This window comes from Cnephaeus nilssonii (genome assembly GCF_951640355.1).
Source record: "Cnephaeus nilssonii genome assembly, chromosome: 8".
Taxonomy (NCBI): domain Eukaryota; kingdom Metazoa; phylum Chordata; class Mammalia; order Chiroptera; family Vespertilionidae; genus Cnephaeus; species Cnephaeus nilssonii.
In genome coordinates, this window is record NC_137079.1 from 9,093,430 (window position 1) to 9,113,733 (window position 20,304).

General features: G+C 43.0%; 1 protein-coding gene across 14 annotated transcripts in view; it reads right to left on the bottom strand.

The window, feature by feature from the left end:
- The window catches only part of SORBS2 (sorbin and SH3 domain containing 2), a 197,991-nt gene that overhangs the window by 11,831 nt on the left and 165,856 nt on the right, over positions 1-20,304 (bottom strand). For all 14 annotated transcript variants that reach the window (XM_079779510.1, XM_079779516.1, XM_079779514.1 and 11 more), the window contains 5 exons: positions 19,231-19,319; positions 17,324-17,370; positions 14,522-14,636; positions 14,302-14,430; positions 12,158-12,361 (listed from right to left, as the gene is read on the bottom strand). In XM_079779510.1, coding sequence (XP_079635636.1) covers positions 12,158-12,361; positions 14,302-14,430; positions 14,522-14,636; positions 17,324-17,370; positions 19,231-19,319 — 584 coding nt within the window. The remainder of the gene's footprint in view (positions 1-12,157; positions 12,362-14,301; positions 14,431-14,521; positions 14,637-17,323; positions 17,371-19,230; positions 19,320-20,304) is intronic.

Here is a 20,304-nt window from a genome sequence, read left to right on the forward strand (position 1 = left end):
CAAAGAAAAAAACCTTAAGGTGACCCAAAGCATACCATGTCACTGGCCCGTGGGAAACTTGTGGCTGGCCATGTTAATTATGGAAAAAGCTTTTTGTTGTTGTTGTTGTTCTGGAGAAGGCCCTTCTGTGGAGTCTAAGAATCTCCTCAAATCAACATCCCTCCTTCTCTATGGCAACACAAACCTCTGCCCCAGAAACAAAACCAGGTCTTATTCAAAGAAGCGAAAAGCACAACGATGGGATCAACGCAGAGAAGTCTCCACATTGTCAAAGTACGGCAAAGGCAGTTTTCTTTGCAAGGAAGCCCTTCACCACTTGCGGACCCACGGGCACGTAACAGACCTTGTAGGGTTAAACCAGGCCCATCACGACAGAGGCGGTGAAGGGACTGGCTCGTGTGGAGAGGAACATCCCCAGCGCCCCCGCGCCTTCCTCAGGATCCCCAGTACCGGTTAGCCTCCCTCATGGTCAAGTTTGACCTTTACGTTCGGTCAGTGCTGTCGGGAGACTGGGAGAACCTAGAGTCCAGAGCGGCGCAGGCTGCAAAAGGGTCGTGGGGCGGATGCAGCACACATCACCAGAGCAACGCGATGTTTTGCAACAAGATCGTGGATTTTGAAACATCCACATAAACTGGACGACACGGAAGCAAACATTGCCCGAAGCGTGTGAGCTCAGTGCAGGGTGGGGCAGAAGTGCGTTTACAGCTGTGAGCACGCGAGACACAGGGTTGATGCTTGTGTTATTATTGATTGATTCTTGTATTATTTTCCATACGAACAGCTGTTAACCTACTTTTGCCCCAGCCTGTGTTTTATTGGCCACAGCTTTATCCTTTGCCCTGAGGACAATGACCGCAAAGCGGGGATTTACAGAGAACATTTGCACAGAAGCACACGACGAGGTGGAAGACACACTGCACCCTTTGTTGTCTGGTCGAGAGTCTGGCCATGTCTGTTTGGATTTGGGGGAGCTCACACAAGCACATTCCGCAAACAGTTAGGATAGGATTTTCGTGTGGATCTGATGTTGTAGCTCATCATCAGTTGGTCACTTCATCTCAAGGTTACCGCTACCCTACCTGACCGGCAAAGGACAGCAAGGACAAGCGAGGAAGAGCCAGCCCCCTGAGGGTGCGTGTGTGTGGCCAGGGTGCCTGGCTCAAGGAAGGGGATCCGTCCCTACCCTGTGGGAACCGCTGAGCCCTCTGACAGGCGAGCTGCAGGACCTCCTAGTCATCACTGGGCTACGCGGAGGCTTACCCAAGACAAACATCTCGCCTTTTACATCGGCCTGGAAAAGCCACAAGAAGTGAGTTAGTTCTCGTCTCTCCTCCTCCAGCGTCAGGAGGAGCTGCCCGCTTGTCTTCCATGCACACACAGCATGCCAGGCCCTGCACAGGGCCGCATGGGAAGGGTCTCACCCTGCAGACGGCTCCTCCGGCTGCCCCTGCCTTCCACACCACAGGCATCCGCTGTGCTTCAACCCGAACGCGCAGGCAGAGCAGAGCAGAGCAGAGCAGAGCAGAGCAGAGCAGAGCAGAGCAGAGATGTCTGAATGCAGTGGACATGGCTAAGAGCACATACCAGAAACTGTATGCCTTTAACAGAATGTTTAACAACTGGGTTCAAGACACCCTCAGATCTGGCCTGTTTTCTTTGTGTTTATTTGAATAGCTACAAAGTAAGAAAGAGGGCAATTTTACTTACTATCCATCAAATTGCATAGGAAGTGCCAATCATTTGTCAAGCGGGGGGGGGGGGGGGGATATTCTAACAAAACACATAAGAAGAAAATAAGACTTTTCTGGGGAAAATGATGAAATGCGATTAAATACTAAATACTGTCCTAACTCCAAGCACCTTGTGACTATGTTGGTGTTCTTTCGAAGCAAGATTTTTAATTCGACCGTGAATGAGCTACCGTCCTTGCGTGTGGGTGTGCTTTATTTTCTTTCCAGCGGTGGATGAAATTAGTGTGGTATTGGACTTGGCTTATGAGAACTTTTGTGGGACTAAAGGACCTTTAAATAAAAGCGTGGGGTTTTTCTCAACTCTCATTTAGGACAATGTTCGTGATAATTAGTGATGAGTGACCTAAACTCCGCAGCCTCTGGGGATGAGATGCGTTAGGCATTGTTCTTCAGGCTTGTGGCAGGGGAGGCTGGATGCCCTCCAACATCCATCCTCTCCTCCGTCCATCCTCAGTAATGAAATCCCGCATGGTAGGTAGGCACGTGGCCATTCTGGATGAAGTCTCTAGCCAGCCCAGTCTGGTACTGAGATGCGCTCATGTGATAAGTGCTGACAGATGGGAATGTGCGGTTTCTGGGAAGTGGCCTTCAAGAGGTATAGACTCCCTTCCTTGTTCCTCCTTCCTGCATGCCGGGATGAGGACGGGACGGCTGGAGCAGGTGCAGCCACTCTGCAGCGGGCGCTTCTCTTTGAGGATGGTGAGGCCAAAGGAAAAGGGAATCTCTTGGGTTCTCTAATGACTGCGGAGCCACATGCCAGCCCTGGGTGCTTACCTTTATGCGTAAGAGAAACATACTTCTACCTGGTTTTAAGCTAGACTTACTTTGTGTCTTCTGGCACAGCTACCCCGATCTTGACTAATACGGGGAGGATTGTCTATAAGCATCAGGGCTCATGGAGAGAACTACCATGTAGCTGTTGGAAGGATGCGGATCAACAGCTGGTGAGATCATCTGAACATATTAGGGAGAATTAGGGTTTCATTTTATGTTGGAAACTGTGCTGGGGGGACCACCTTCCGATGGGATGGCTGGAGGGTGAGGAGACTTCCTTATGGGACCACAGTAAGTGAGTTTCTTAGAAGAAACCAAGAAAGAGCCTTCCTAGAGCTTCATAAAGAACTTCTATCGCAATTGGAGCCCTCATGCTGTAAGTCTCCTTCACAAAATATTCTCTTAGGTGGAACAGGAGGTTCAGCTTGTGGAAAAGCTGAGGAGTATAATGACTTTTCTTATGAAACACCATTATTTAAAGAAAAGGTGCTAGCAAGACGAGAAAACATTGGATGCTGACTTATCTATCAACCTCCTTCTATTTTTCAGTCTTCTGTCACTTGCAAAGTAGTGGTACATTTTACTTTATGGGAAATTTTGGATCGCATGTGACAAACTTACACTGTCTGAGAAAAATTTTTAAAAGAATCAAATTGCGTTAAATTAGGATGGGTTAAGCCCTAGCCGGTTTGGTTCAGTGGATGGTGCATCGGCCTGTGGACTGAAGAGTTCTGGGTTCAATTCCAGTCAAGGGCACATGCCCGGGTTGTGGGCTCAATTCCCAGTAGGGGGCGTGCAGGAGGCAGCCGATCAATGATTCTCTCTCATCGTTGATGTTTCTGTCTATCTCTCTCTCCTTTCCTCTCTGAAGTCAATAAAAATATATATTAAAAAAAATTAAGATGGGTTAAATTAAAAACAAACAAACAGTGGTTGATAGGGGTTGATAAAGTTGTAATGATTTCCTGCACACTATACTTTGCCTAGTAAAACATTATTAACATTTTACTTTCTCTTAGCTTTTAGTTCCAGGTCCCTTTCCTTTGTAACTTCAACATCCTTGGCATGGAAGGAATAGGAAGCCTTCTTAAAGGACTCAGGTCCGCACAGTTCGTCACTGTCAGATGTGGGGTTAAACGACAATAATGGTCTAAAACTTGTAGTTGGCTCCATTTGTATTTAATTACTGTCTTATTTAGGACAATTTTCATAATAATTAGTGACGATTGACCTAAAATCTGCGGTCGCTGGAGAGGAAATGCGTTAGGCACTATTGTTCTTCAGGGTTGATGCCAGCAAGACGAGAAAACATTGGATGCTGATTTATTTATCAAACTCATTATCTTTACAGGCACAAATAACTTCAGGCAGTTTATAATCTCTATGTGAATAGAAAAGTAATTTATAAGGTTTCAAAAAAAAAACACAAAAAACCTCAGTGGGGGATTAAAAATTAACATTTGCTCTCACATAGGGGATGAAATAGAGAAAAAACAAGGCCAGTTTTCTGGAGGTAGTTATTTGATGTGGTTACTCAGGTATTATTTTCAAACAGCTTTATATATATATATATATACTTTATTGATTTTTTACAGAGAGGAAGAGAGAGTTAGAAACATCAATGAGAGAGAAACATCGATCAGTTGCCTCTTGCACACCCCCTACTGGGGATGTGCCCGAAACCAAGGTACATGCCCTTGACCGGAATCGAACCTGGGACCCTTCAGTCCGCAGGCAGATGCTCTATCCACTGAGCCAAACCGGTTTCGGCTTCAAACAGCTTTATGGTGGACACCTCCATTCTCTCCTCACATTCTGCCAGTGCCTGAGCCCTAAAGTCCCTGTCTCTTAAATTACTGAACACCGATTCTAAGTTACGTTCGCCTTACTGACTAAGCTTAATGGCTGGAGAACAAGGAGAAAGGCAAGAAATAAATACTTTGTCCTTAAAAAGAAAACCACAGAGAGCGGGGTGGGGGGTGGGGGAAGGCAAATTCTTAGTCTTAGACATTATCCAAGTGTTATTATCTTAAAAATTTCCTGCCAGCAAAGATTAAAACCTCAAAGGGCAAAGATCAATTAGTCTTCAAGTATTCCATTTTTTCAGACATTTTTCCTTTCATGCGTAAGAGGAATTCACATGGCCGGACGATTTTGGTGGGTGGATCTGCTGAGTGGGTGGGTGGGAGATTCCCAAATGGCCCTTCTCAGGTGCGGGCTCTTCCCAGAACAGTCTCAGCGTGGGCCCATCTCTGCAGGGGCTCTCGTGCCAAGTTCTAAAGGTTGAATGTGAAGGTGAGTTATTACTTGAAGTCTATCACCTCTTGCCTAAAGGGGAAAACTTTGGCTCATTCTGATCATAAATGCAAAACTTGTCCACGAGGGAGTGATTTCATTCTGTGATTGTCGTCCAGTCTCTTTCCAAGGCTAGTCATTCATTTTGGCAAAATCTTTTAAAACACTCTCCTTAGGGTGTTTTAAAATAGCAGTAGAGCTGCAGCCTGCACATCTCAGAGGTAGATGCTTGGTTCACGCCTACAACCAAAGGAGCTGCGTTCCTGCATCCTTATCAATTTACTTCAGTTTTGTGGGAGAACAAGGCTCAAGACAGTCCAGGCCCAGGAGCATCCTGCCCTCAGGCTCTGCTGACCTGGCCGATGGCGGTGTGTGTGTGTGTGTGTGTGTGTGTGTGTGTGTGTGTGTGTGTGTGGAGGGTGGGGGTGGGGTGGGGTGGGGGTGGGGGGCAGCACCCGAGGCGATGAGCCCACTGAGACGTGACAGAGAATGACAGCTACAAAGCTGACGCCTTTGAGTGAGATGGTTCTCCTGCTGATCCTCAACTTAAAAAAAAAAAATCTTAGGTAAATTTTAGTTTGTTTTTCTCCTGCCTATGGGTATAGCCGCAATGCAAATATATATTTTAACTTTTTGGATAGAGGCCATGCTGCTGTTGTTAAAAGTTAGCATTCAGTCTTGACATGACTTTTTTTAGATCTTGTAAGATGGCACAAATCTAAATACATACATGTCATTAAGTCCATAGAAAGACATGCAAGAAACCACACACAAGATGCAGTTACCTTTAATTTTGGTGAACTTATTTCCTGCTGGTAAGAGTGTTTAGGGAGGAGAGGTGGTGAGTAGGACTGGGCAGGCTGAGAAAGCGTAGAGACCAGCTGTGAGGCTGAGGCCAAGGGGGGAGGGGAGGGAGGGGAGGGAAGCAGACAGCTGGGAAAAGGTGTAGACGGTCCATCTCTCTAGGAAAATGAAGGTAGCTTAAATATTGAGGAAAGACAAGATGAGATTATGCTTGTGTCCAGAATGAGGTCACATGGTCAGCTGTTAGATAACATCCCCCTTATTTAAACAAGTTTAAAGTTAAGCAGTACTGGTGACATTTAAGACAAATTCTTGCTTTAAAAGCATGAACTTTTTCTTTTGAATTTCATTCAAGATTTCCAATGGGTATGATCAGTTTCATTTTTCTGATGAGGGAGGTAAGAATCCCCATAGTCTATAGGCAGGTAGAAGTTCCTGGGACCCAAGCCCTATATCTAATCATGTCTTAAAATTAAACTGAAGAGAAAATGAGCCATTTAAGTGATCAACTAGAATCATGCTTGACTGACTGCAATGAATGATCTCTATTATGAAGCAGTGTGTTTAGTTGGTACAGATGCAGGTATGGCTGGGTTCTTTGTTCAGGTGAGGTTTTCTCTCCGGGTTGAGGGACAGCCAAGCCTCAGGGTCCGCGGGCCTCATGGGCAATGACCATTATTTAAGCCTAAGGAGACCCTGTGTTGGCCAAGTGCCTCTACATTTGTTATTGGTAAGATCTAAGTGGCAAATTATGGGGTTTAAACATGATTTTCATTTTCAGAAATCTTTCAATAGAAGATCCATGGGGGACTTGCATAGTGGCATAATATGAATCATTCATTCTTTTTGTCTCATAATTTTGATATTTTCCAGTAACCATATTTGCTACTTAATTCACAGATTACATATGTGAGATACTGGGTTTTCGTTTTCTTAAAAGAGAACTTGACAAGCTAAAGATTCAGGGTGTTAGCCCTCTTTACTGATTAAAATTATGGCCCAAGTTTCTTGCTTTTTAAAATGAAAATGGCAGGACCCAGTTCTTCAGTAGTCACCGATTTGAAGAAAACTCGCTCTTCAGAAAGAGTTGAGAGGGAACCAGAACACTATCTTCCTATCTTCCTTCCTTCCTTCCTTCCTTCCTTCCTTCCTTCCTTCCTTCCTTCCTTCCTTCCTTCCTTCCCTCCCTCCCTCCCTCCCTCCCTCCCTCCCTCCCTCCCTCCTTCCCTCTCTCTTTCCTTTCCTTCCCTTCCCTTCCCTTCCCTTCCCTTCCCTTCCCTTCCCTTCCCTTCCCTTCCCTTCCCTTCCCTTCCCTTCCCTTCCCTTCCCTTCCTGTCATTTGGTATCAATTTCCTCATCTCTAAAGTGGAGATGATAGTATAACCCGCCTTAAATATGAATGTATAGCTGTAAATAAATAATGGAACTATATTATACATTTCCATCATTATTAAAATTTGCTGTGTTGCCATACACTCCTCCACCCCCGACTTATACAGTGCTTGTTTCTTGTAAGGAAAACCTCTAAGGCCATGTTCATTAGTATGATTAGCTGTCCTAGCTAATTGTCGTAGGACAGGTTAGTTCTTCAGGGATTAGGCACTATTGAAATACCTCCTTATTGGTGTGAGCGGCACGGCTGTGTTCCTGGGGGGCTCTAGGGCCTGGGAGGGTGGCTACTGCACCTTGTGAGCAGCCGTGTTTCCTCTCCTCTTCCTCCTCTTCGATGTACAGGCTCGGTGTCACCTTGGGGCCATGATGGCCCCACCACGAGGCGTCTGGGTCTTGAGATTCAAGCCCTCCTCGGATGCCTGACATCACCCCCTCACAGAGTTCCTCCTCTTCCTCTCCAATGACAGGGAGGGTTTGGGGCAAGGGAGCCACATTGGTGTGTGCAGAGGCCACAAACGTATCCCCTAGGACTTCAGATACCTTTCCAGGGCTTGCAAAGCCTTTTCTCATTGTTGTCAAGTCTGCACACTTGTTCTGGGTCGTCTTTCTGGGATCCTGGACTGGCGCTGTCTCATAGGGAGGGACTGGAGTTGAGGTCGCACCTGCGCCACGTAAGGGTGGCCGAGGGGAAGGTGATCTGGCAGGTACAGCTGCTGGAGGCGATGGGAGGGGAACTGAGGGTTCCTCTTTAATTTCAAGGGTGATCTCCTCTGGGATGTTTGGCTCGGCTTGGTCAGCTGGTAAGGTGAGAGCACCAAGCTTCTCTAATTCATCCAAGAAGTTGTCCAAGAAAGGAATCAAAGGGTTTGCCGGAGGACACTGAGCTGCCAGGGACGGCCACCCCTGGGTAGGCCCCTGGTGAGCTCCGTTATCTGGGCCAGGAGAAGCTCTGTGCATGAGAGGAGGGGCTGGTTCACTGGGAGCCAACTTAAAAATGAGCAGGGAATGTGAAGCAAAAGAAAGGAAGAAACCAAGAAAACAACAACAGTGTATCAAAACACAGAGACAGAAATGCAGGAAAGGTAGTGAATACAGGACAATATTTTATGCTGTGGTATAGATTTGGAGATATTTTGCTGAATTTTTCTTACATAAAACCACTAGCATGTTAATTAGAAATTTATTTGGGAAATGAAACTCTCCTAGTATTCGGAAGGGGTCTTCAGTGTCAAATGACAAAACAGAGCTGTCAGAGCGATGATAAGGACAGACAGTGAAACCTTAAGAGATTTAATTTCATTTAACAAACAGACTACCTCTTTTAGACGAGGTTCCCAGATAGTGACTTAGTAGTAGAAATGACTTTGAAATGACATTAATGTAGAATGAAAGCCAATAATTAAACCTTTCTCAGCTGCCGAATTTGTGATGTGTTCTTGCTTCCTGAAGCAGTGCCCAATCCTATGGACTTCCATAATTTTCTCACCTATGTTTGCCAGGCGATTATAACATATGGCATGCAATATTTTTACATCTTGATACATGAACACATTTCTAAATGAGTAAGTTTGGAAAAATATGTTTTGAGAACAGAAACCCATGATCAGAATGAAACTGAACTTACACTAATTCTTCAAAGTTTTTATTTTGTTATTATTTTTGACTTCAAAGTTTTTAAAAATTCAAAGTAAGTGATTACATTGGAAGGGAGCATATGATGTTGGTGGGAAAAATCTTCTGCTAGGACTCCCAGCTCTCTCAATAGCTTGACATTTTATGTAAACTTGGGGAGATATAATTTAAGCTGAATCTTCTGAGTAAAAGTAGACTTCTGTGTATCTTAATATTATTGCTATGTTTTGGATATATTGAAGAAAACATAATTTTTATGTAAATTCATTCAGAGGTCTAGAAGCGCTGCCTAGTAACATTCTAATACATGTATCTATTGCTACTGGGCTGGAAAGGATGGTTCATGCCGTGCATGTGAGGGCCTTGAGAGAGGCTGGTGAGTGACATTTTACTTTAGCTCTTCCCAGGGAATGGTTTTGGTTTGGAAAGAAAAACTGTTCAAGAAAGAGTATGGAGATGTGCTTTCTGGTTGGTTGTTCAGGGTGAGTTGGTGGTTCTGCACTCAGCACTCTGGGCGCCAGGGCCTTAGTACGTATCAGCGCACCATGGACCCCCACTTAAGCTTTGACTTCTGTGTCCTATAATAGGAATAGGGCATTTATAGAATTTATTTAGCTGTGTGTGTGTGTTTTTTTTTTAAAGCAAATATGTCATGTCACCATGTGGTGGGACAAATGAGACAAAGTGTCATAAAACTCATGTGAGCATCTTATAGAAGATTCAGGACTATGGCTTCTTAGCACCCGATACAAAGAAATACTCTACACTTGGTCTATTACTGGATAGACAGACATTCCTAGCAAGTCCTGTATATATTTAATATTTAATAAGATAGAAATGACCTAAGTCTTATTTGATGGTCTAGAGAAGTTCCCTTATTGGCCAGAGTCCTACTGTATGCTCTATGCCAGTGGTCAGCAAACTGCGGCTCGCGAGCCATATGCGGCTCTTTGGCCCCTTGAGTGTGGCTCTTCCACAAAATACCATGGCCTGGGCGAGTCTATTTTGAAGAAGTGGCGTTAGAAGAAGTTTAACTTTAAAAAATTTGGCTCTCAAAAGAAATTTCAATCGTTGTCCTGTTGATATTTGGCTCTGTTGACTAATGAGTTTGCCAACCACTGCTCTATGCTATGCAACACAAGAATAGATTTTGAAAGCCTATGAAATATATAATAAATTCAAGATGATTACTTTTCACTTGCGCTTTCTCTCATGGTCAGGAATATTATGTGGATGAGAAAGATCTTTAAATTCTACCCTGATCATTATTACTATTGCAGTGCCATTACCACCATAGTCACTAATCTATGTTTAACAGGTCCAAAGCGCTTAGCTTTATAATGGATGTATTTACACTGAAAGTCAAATTAAGTATCCTGGGATACCATATCACAAAAATATACCTATAATACAAAAATCATTAGAATTGGATTCTACTGTACAAAAAGCAAGAATATCAGAAATATTATCTACTTATATTTGAACCACCCCTAAATACAGTATACCAAGAAATGTGATTAAGTGTGTCAAAGAGTGATTCATAAATCACTTAAATTCCTTCCTTTATTTGCAAATATCAGGATATGTAACATGCGTTGGATATTGTCGTTTAGAAGTATATTATAGTTCTTTTTCTGAAAATGATGGCATTCTACACTACAGAGAAGTTTCCTTATTGAGCCAATATCAGAGCACAGATTACTAGAGGGAATAAAACCATTAAGAATTTTTTCCAAATTATGGATGTAAGATTTTAAACACATTTTTTTCCCCAGTAGTGAGAATAAAACACTAATTAGTTATTAGTGAAATTTGTACATTTCTCTATTTATAAAATTTAAAATCTGGTGTTCTAAGAAAAAACTTAGGAAACTGAAAATACATTTAAATCATATTCACAACAAAGATTAAAACATTGTGAACTAAAATATTACATTGCCAATATTAATTAGGACATTATGGAAGAATTTCTTAAATGTTAAAATAAGCCTTTAGATAGATACATGCTTATTCTTTCTTATATAATTTTACTTGAAGGTACAAATAAATTTGGTAGTTCATTTAAGATGACTAAATAGTGGGTAAGCCAAATATGCAGATGAGGATTCTTATCTTTTTATTTATCAGTAGGAACTACTAAAGGAAGAATGTTGATCTCTAAGTGCTAAGCTCTGGTAGTGAAGTAAGTATACTGAAGAAGATTCTGGAAAACTTTATAACCCAATCAACCAAAATTGGACAGTACCGAATGGTTCCATTACCCAATGATAATGGATTGAGAATAATTATCCCGCAACTGAAACCCGTTCTTCAAAGAGAAGTAGAATGAATATAAATGCCAACCTTTGCCCTTTTAAACAAAATGCTTCTCTTAAAATAGGAGATAGGAGATCATAGATTATTTGCTTTTGTGAAATCCTCCTAAGACTCATTTTCAAGGAAAGGGTTAGGGCCCTGGGGGTCTACTTGAGGTGGTCTCGCATTGGAACATGAAATGACTGTACAACATCCAATGTTGATGGTATGTTGCTGGCTCTAGATGGTTTATTTCCCATGTCCTAGCCTTGATCTTAATTATTTATTAAAACAATCAATAAAATTATGCAACATCATATACTTTTTAAATGTTTGGAAGTACTTACAATATTTTGGAATTAATTCCTTCGTAATTCAAAGTTTTATACTTGGAGGTTAATGAAAAGGTGAAAGAAATCCCTAAATACTATCCGTAAGAAGAACACACTATAACTTCACAGAAAATTAAGAAAAAAATTCACATTATGAGTAAAGAAAGTAGAATAGCCTTTTCTAGTTAACAATTCAGGGAGCAAAGTTTCTTTTAGACCAGATATTGAGAAAGATAATTATCTTCAGCCACTAGCTCAAGTGAGATAGTAGAACTGGTACATAATTATCCTAAAACTATGAAATACACATGAGGGCACCTGATGACCAATGACATTTTCATTCAGTCTAATAAACAAACTGACTTATAGATATTAATTTAAAAATTTTACTCTATTTCTCTTTCTATATTAAAAAATCTCGAGACTTCTACAGAATTTTTCAACCTAACTACCATGTACTTTGAAATAAACCATTTTGGGATATATTGATTTATCTATAGGTGCATATATATGCATACATACATATGTATATAATTCATTTAATATATACATATATAAAACTAAGCTTTAGAAAAAAATCACATTTCAAAACACCTGAGTTTCAGAAAGCAGGTATATTTATCTACAATATAGGCTCTTATGATACTAATTTTTCTCTTTCGGTATTTTAACTCGAAAATGAAATTCTCAAAATCAAGCATTAAACCCTTATGCCAGCACCCGTAAGAAAAATTATATTGACTTGTCACTCAAACTTGGAAGCCTAACGTGTAAATCCCTTGCTTTGCAATAAAGATGATGTTCTTAATGACCTAATATCACCTATTATCTTACGCCAAGCTCCCAAGTGTTCTCTTAATATGCTGAGTGTCTTCTTACCTTGTTGGAACTTAAGCTGTGGATTCTATCACTCGAGTAGCTGTGGGGTATTGGAGGGTCGGGGTAATCCTCGGCGCCTTTGGCTGTGTTCCTCTTCACGACTTCTACATAGGAAACAGGGAAGATGCCTTGTCTGCTGGTTCCTGGAATTTTACCTTCGTACCAGTTCTGATCAACTCTTTTGAGAAGAATAACTCTATCTCCCTGTAATGAACATGAGGAAAATGCATTATAAGCAGGGAGGTGACAACATAAGAAATATAATTGCCAGCGTTTCTAACAAACAATAGTTTTTCATTTGGGAGAGTGTTATAGCTCCAGTTTCATTTATTCAGGAGAAGTCAACTAAAGTCTCAGTTCATCCCCAAATAACAGCTGATCAACATATATGCCATTTAGTCACCCACGCATGACATCTTTCCCTAAGGGTGCTTGGTTAATGTGAATGGGCTCATACATGTTCATACTGGTTCCGTGTGAAATGACTTGTGTGATGTCAAAAAGCAGAACGGTTTAATAGGCAATGTCTCCCAGACAGCAGCGTCCTGTCGCTGACAGAGGCCACAGAATGAGCTTCCGCAGGAAGGAAGAGCTTCTGAAAGTGTCACTCAGCTCTTTGTGACGGCGGCCTGCGGTGGGCTGCGGGAACCAGGCCCCGGAAGGGATGAAGTTGAACGGCACACCATTTTTCTTTTCACCCTGCACATGCTAACTAGTAACCAAGAGGGAAGCGAATGGGGTGGGCAGAGACAGCCCTTGTGACAATCCACGTCTGTGGCCAGGGCTGCATCCAGACGGCCTCGCACCAGCATCCGTTCTGAATGATGGGTCGCCATGCCACAGTGGCCGTGAAGTCTTTTTATAGAACCCCCGGCTTTTGGAATAATAGAACTTTCTACAATCACTAATCCTGCCACCTGCAGGGATCAAGCCAATGCCACAAAACAGTTTAAATTTTAACTCAAAACCACATGTGGCCCAGAAATAAATGGGCAAGATGTGGTTAGACGGTAAAACGCGGCGCAGCTGCATCCAGCAGATCATGTGGAAGTCGGGGCAGCTGCACCTGCTAGGACCATAGAGGCGGCTGATGCAGGTCAGAGCTTCGGCACCGCAGGGAGGCCTTTGTCAGGGGAAAGTCTGGGGAAAGAAAGGCCTGTGTCAGAGGCACTCAAGGTGAACGTCTGCTTTTGGCCAGATGCTGGGTGGTTTATCTACCAGTGATGGGCAATCTTTTGAGCTTGGTGTGTCAAACTTCGCCAAAAAACTGAGCATAACTTGGGTAGTGTGCCACTTTGAGGAAAAAACATTATTTCGCAAATGTTTCATCCTCAGGAGCAGCAAATGTTTCATCCTCGGCACACACCGACATGAGGCTGATGCCAGGCTACTGCTTGAGCTATAATTGCATTGGCGGAAGCTTCCATGGAAAGAATGAAACAAGCCGATAAAGATGCCGTGTGGCAGCTGGGAGGGTAGGAGAGAATCGGTTGATGATGCAGGCCCAGGTCTCACAGGGGAGGAGGAGGTGAGGCTCTGGAGCCAGGAGGAGAACAGGGGTCCTTCCCTGCATTCACCGCAGGCAGGAGGCGCGCTTGGCCCGCCCCCATGTGACCAAGGTCTAGTCTGTATGGTGCGCAGACATGCAGGCGCCTCAAGCAAACGGAGGTGACTGCTTAGCAGACACCGAACACAGTTGATGGGCCCATTCCCAGGTGCGGAAAGTAGCAAGTGAGCGTGCTTTCCGTCCTGCTAGGAAGAGGCACTAGGATCGGATAGGCTTCCAGGGAAACGGGGGTCAGTCCTGAGGCCCCCGAGAAGGAAAAATGCTCCCCGGGAAGAAACAGCGTCCTGACTGCAGGACCTTTCTCCTGGATTCCAAGGTCAGCATACTATTAATCAAAATGAAAAAAGAAACGGAATGATAAGGCAGCGGAAGAGCACCCTTTTGCAGGCTATGGAAGTGCTTTTCCTGTTGCTGCCTTGCCACACGTTCAGCTCCATGGTGCTCAGGCCGGGGCACCCCTGGAGGGGCAGGGGGCAGCCCCGGGGAGTCCTCTGGCCTTTCTTTAGGAAAAACGCAGACGCCTACGGAGGAAGACAGCCCGGGAGATGCACAGCACAGACAGCCGCCGGGTGGGTACCTTTCTCAGCGACAGCTCCACGTTCGTGTCCGCGTTGAAATTGTACTTGGCGATGGCCTCCCCGATTTCTCCAGGCTGGGCCGGGGGCGGCGGCCTCGCGGGCTGTGCTTTCTCAGGAGGCGAGAGCTTCTAGGAGGAAAACAGCGGTTTATTCCGGACCCCGAGGACCTGGGAGGACCCCCCCTCCCCCCTCGTGTGCGCAGGCGGGGCGAGGACTCACCTCCACGTAGGAGATGGGGAAGATGCCCACGCGCCCGTGGTGCTCGCCCTCGTACCAGTTCTGGTCGATTTTCCTGAGGATGTAGACCGTGTCTCCTTTCTTGAACGACAGCTCCCTGGGAGAGACAGGCTCAGATGGGCTTTTTCTCCACGAAGAGCAATTATTCCTAAGATCTCTAGACCCGCATCCGCCTGGGAAATAGACTTCTGGTACCTGACCCATTGTGCGCCCTAAGCGTCTATAGACCAACTTTAAGATCTTTTTTTTTGTGTGTGTGTGTGTGAGAATTTTCAGCTGAAGATATATTCCAGAACACCCGAATTGTGAGTCATATATTTAGTTTTAGAATATTCATTGCAAATTGATTTTTAAAAAAAAAAATATTTTATTGATTTTTTTACAGAGAGGAAGAGAGAGGGATAGAGAGTTAGAAACATCGATGAGAGAGAAACATCCATCAGCTGCCTCTTGCACACCCCCTACTGGGGATGTGCCCGCAACCAAGGTACATGCCCTTGACCGGAATCGAACCTGGGACCCTTGAGTCCGCAGGCCGACGCTCTATCCACTGAGCCAAACCGGTTTCGGCGCAAATTGATTTTTTTTAAAAAGAAAATTAAATTCAAAATATCATGGTGTGTGGGGATGGCTTCCGTTTTGGACACGTGGCAGTTATTAAAAAAAAAATGTGTCCAGCCCAGTGGGATAAGGATTTTCCTTACAAATTCTTAGGATTTGCTTACAACATTATACCTTTGGAAATGTGATTTTACCTCGTTTTCCTGTTTAGCAATTGAGACATTACATTGGAGGAGTTCCATAGCTGGATTTTTAAAAATTAAATACATTTCGTGTATTAGGTAAATAAAAATAGCTTTTGAAATTGATATTTATTTAAAACAGGTACCCATCTCTCGCCTGTCAGATGTTAGGCACGAAAAGCGCTCCGGTCTAGGCCTTGATGGAAATGACTTAGAAGTGAGGCTAGCCCTTCTGGAACTTTCAGAGCTGGCTGGGCGTGGGAGCCTCTGAAAGTTGCCCGAGTCGGCCAGAACCTTGACTTTTGTTGCAAATAGGTCATTGCACAGGGATGAGGAGCCACAGCTCTATGTATACGAGAGCAGAGCAAGAGGAATGTGACGAAGCTGCACTAGATATATTTATTTATGGTGGGAGGGGAACATTTTTCTCTTCCTAAAAATAAGGGCTGGCTTCCATGGTGACTATTGAACCTGCTTCTCTGAGGCGTACACCATTAGGTTTAGTTGGTTTAGGAAGAGCTTTAGGGGAGGGGTGGTGCGGCAAACCCTCAGGTCTGTTGTTGATGCCCCCACGGGCGGCCGGTGGAAGAGCAGGCTTCCCGAGCCTTTGCTAACCTTGGACTGTCACAAAGAGGAAATGAAATTCACGTGTTCTGGATCGTTATTTTATAAAACCGACATGCCTCCTCCAATGGTCACACTAGATTCAAAGAACAGTAGTAGTGAGGACCAGAGTATAGTAGACACAAAACAGATGTTACTTCTCTAATAATAATTTTAAAAATGTGAGCTTTTCTTTTAGGAATATATATATTTTTTTAACACCAGATTTAAGCCATGTTCGACATCTTAATTTCTAAATAGCATTTTTCTTATTTGGTTCATTCCCTATCTCAGCAGCCTCAGCCAATTCTGAATGATTTTATGTTCTCTCTGTCTTCTACTACAGACAGACTCTGGAACAATGAATTTACATAATATGCATTTTCATGAATAAATATTTGGATTATTGCATATTGTATTGAATATATATTACTATATATTCAGTCTAAACTACACAGTGTAATTTTATGCCAATTTACAATGAATTTAATATCTTGAATTCTAAGAGAGACTGAAGTTTCTTAAATAAGGTCTGGGCACATGGGCCACTGCGAGGTGGCAGACTCCCTCCCGTTTGAGCCAACTCATGTACCTAGTTCCTGTACTGGCTTTCCTCAACCACATGCTCATCTGATGAACAAGAGCCTGAAGAAAAAAGGGAAAGGAAGTATTGCAACACAGGAGTATGAAAACACCAATACCAAAGGCCACAGGAGAAAATGTTGCTCAGACTCCCTGAGCTTTTTTTTTTTTTTTATAAATATATTTTTATTGATTTCAGAGAGGAAGGGAGAGAGAGAGAGAGAGAGAGAAATAGAAACAAACATCAATGATGAGAGAGAATCATTGATTGGCTGCCTCCTGCATGCCCCCTACTGGGGATTGGTCCTGAAACCCGGGCATGTGCCCTTGACTGGAATTGAACCCAGGACCCTTTAGTCTGCAGGCCAATGCTCTGTCCACTAAGCCAAACCAGAATCGCTAAGCTTTGAGTGTTGATACATGGAGATTTTATGGTGGGAATCTGTGCACAGTTCTAGTCTTCAACCCTGCAAACTGTCCTTGATTTAGCTGGATAAATAAATGTTATCAAATTCTCCCAGGAAGTGTTAATTACTCCCCAACTCTTTATTTTTACTTCATCTTGACACGAAAATTCGAGAAACAAAGATGCTTAATTTCTTTATTTTGTTTCACCTAACCATTTGAATTCATTGTGCTGTAATATGTTTAGTGTAGTTTAAAACTCAATGATTCTCAACTAAACTCAAAATGAAAATAAAATTACCCACATCCCAGTTAATTCGGAAGGAACCATTTAATTAGAGTGGATTGCTGAATTATTTGAACATGTCCCATTGCAATATTTATCTCTTAAAGTATTATTAAAGTGTATAAAGCCAACTTAAATCATATGATGAATACTTATCTTACTTACTTAGATGTCTGAGCCTTAAAATCATAAACAGCTTTTGCAGGCAATTTCTGGAAAGGAAGGAAAATGATTAGCACTAGATTAAAATGTTGGGTTTCCTACAAGAAAGCAGTTTCACAGGAATTAAAGAGAAGTGAAACCTCAAGGAATGATTAAAAATATATAATGTAAATTCTATATGCAATTTATGAATAAATCAATCAGTTCTTCATTTAGACACTTAAGCTATAGCAGGAATGTAATAGATGGCTTATTCACCATAACTACTGAATGTCATATTTCATCTTAGCAACTAAGGGAGATGAATGTCATAATCCTATATAATAAAAGCCTAATATGCTAAGTGTCTGGTTGTACAATTGTCCGTTCAACCAATCAAAGTGTAATATGCTAATGATATGCTAAGGCTGCTCAACCACTCATTCTGACATGCACTGACCACCAGGGGGCAGACGCTCTGACTGGTAGGTTAGCTTGCTGCTGGGGTCTGGCTGATCGGGACTGAGCGAGACAGGCGGGACATGCCCTGGAGCCCTCCCATGGTCCCTCCCCCCAGCCAGCCCCACCCCTGATGGGCCCCCATTGGGGTGGGCCAGCTGGACCCCACCAGTGCATGAATTTGTGCACTGGGCCTCTAGTAGGGGAATAAAACACCTGCAGAGGATTCTGTCCCAGGTATAATTTTGGCTGTAACCAAGGCATTTCCTGGGAAAATTGTGGAGTCAGTTATCTATGTCTTATGTATTGGAACAGCTCCGTCTGAATCATAATAAAAGGACTGGTGAAAGTTGGGAAGGAAGTCATCATCCCTTTTTTAAACACTTATGAACATAGTAGCAGAGAAACATTAGCCCAGTTATCACTGGGAAACTAGTTAGTGGCCAATAGTATAGGCTGGATGATCTTGCATTCCCCGGAGGATTCAGGAATTCTTCAGCACCTGGTAAATTGGCTGCTCATCTTTTAGTCATGACATGTGACGTATGCTCCCCATTAAACCTTGGGGCCCACAGATCTGACTGGGGCACCGGTAAGCTGGCTACTCCAGCTCTTCCTTTCCTATTTTCCAATGAGTTCCTCACTCTTTTCCTCTGTGATTCTGGTGAGCTTTAGGCAGCCTGGACCATTCTTGACTTCTTTTGGCTGGGAGTCCCACGGGCACAGGACTCTATCAGACACCTATAGAGATACTCCTGGAGGGGCTGCCAGTCCAAGACCAGCCTTCAGACCCCACCAGACCCTCATGGCTCCAAGGTAGTGTGAGCCAGAGCTCCAGGCCTGGCTCAGGGCATTGGTCAAGAGCTAGTGAGTAGGTGGTTCCCAGGGACAGTGGTTTTTTAAAAATTCTTTATTGTTGAAAGTATTACATATGTCTCCCTTTTCTCTCATTGACCTCTCCCAGCCTGCTCCCGCTCCTGCACAGGCCCTTAACTCTCTCCCCCCCCCCCCCCACTATTGTCTGTGTCCATTGGTTATGCTTATATGCATGCATACAAGTCTTTTGGTTGATCTCTTACAGGGCAGTGGTTTTTGAGGGACCCTCACCGACAAAAGCAGGCCAGCAACAAATATCTATATAGCCTTTGTATTGATTTGCAACATGGTTGACCTAGGGCTCTCCATACATCACTGGACCAGGAGTTTGCAGAAGCTTTTAGACCATGACTGTTCATTCATGGGTGTGAGGTCCAGATGCACAGAGGTCTCACTGCCACAGCTGGACTGCAGCTGAGGGCAGAACACAAACTCTCCAGTCCTTTGCTCAGGCTCCAGGGAAAATGTTCTACGTTTCTCCATTGTCATTTTTATGGTTTTAGTCTGTGTTCTTTACTGGTTTTGGATGTAACTTTGACTGGCAACATTTTCTGGTATCTTACTGACAAAAACTTAAATGCTATTGAACAAACTACCTCTTTTTCTGGAGTTCCTCTTCTTTCTCTCGGTGCACTCCTCCCCAAGTCAGTCACAGTGGACGCGTAACTTCTAGGGGACTCGCGGTCTATTGGAAAGGACAGGGCCAGTGAGCACCCACCTATTCAAGGCAGACGTGTTTAGCCATTTTCCCTGGTGACAACTATTTCCCCCCTTAAATATGGAGAGACACCACAATGGAGAACATGGGTACGAAACTCATAGGTAATCATACAGTTGTGACATTAGACATAAAAACAGAGCATTTCAAAAGGAAAACTACCTGAGGTTGCAGAAGGATTATAGTCGTACCTATAAATAAAATTGTTGCATTGCTGATATAATTATACAGCAGCCTCCAGGCCAGAAAGTTCATAGTTGGCAGGAATTTGTCATCTCAAAGACTTTTTACTATTTTCTATTTCTATTCTTTTTTTGCCTCCAACTTATAATGACTATTTTAAGGCCTAGAGAAGATGGAGAATAACGCCCATGTACAGAAATGGAGGCATTTTGTGGAACAACAATTTGAGAATGTAGTAAAGAAAAAGAAACTATGATGATGACATAACTACGGTCATGTCCATTCGCTCCCTCTCTCTGTTTTTAAATATTTATTGAGACTTGAGATGTCATCTTGAGGCTTAATGCTAAAAGGGCCTTATTTCTGTTCTTTCGTTGTGCTCAACTTAGCTTATCAGAAAGTAAATATTTATTCCAAGAAACAAAGGGATAAACATTCTCTAAACAGAAAGTATCACAGCTGTTGCCAAATTGCTTATGAAATAGTGAATTGTTTTTGTTCCCCTTAAAGCAAAGTACAAATAATTAGTTACTTTACAGAATTATGATTGCAAGGATCTCTTAATGGTATCTTATACCTTACACATTTATAGGTGGAAATGTAACTAAAAGTATTCCAGTGGCCTATGTTATAAAATTTTACCAGTATAACTGGATCAAAATTTGTTAATTCTTTCTCTTATGCTTTTAATAAATGTAGTTATATTGAATAAGAAGATGCAGAATATGTTAAATAAATCCATCTGTAAAAGGATGAGAAATACCTATTT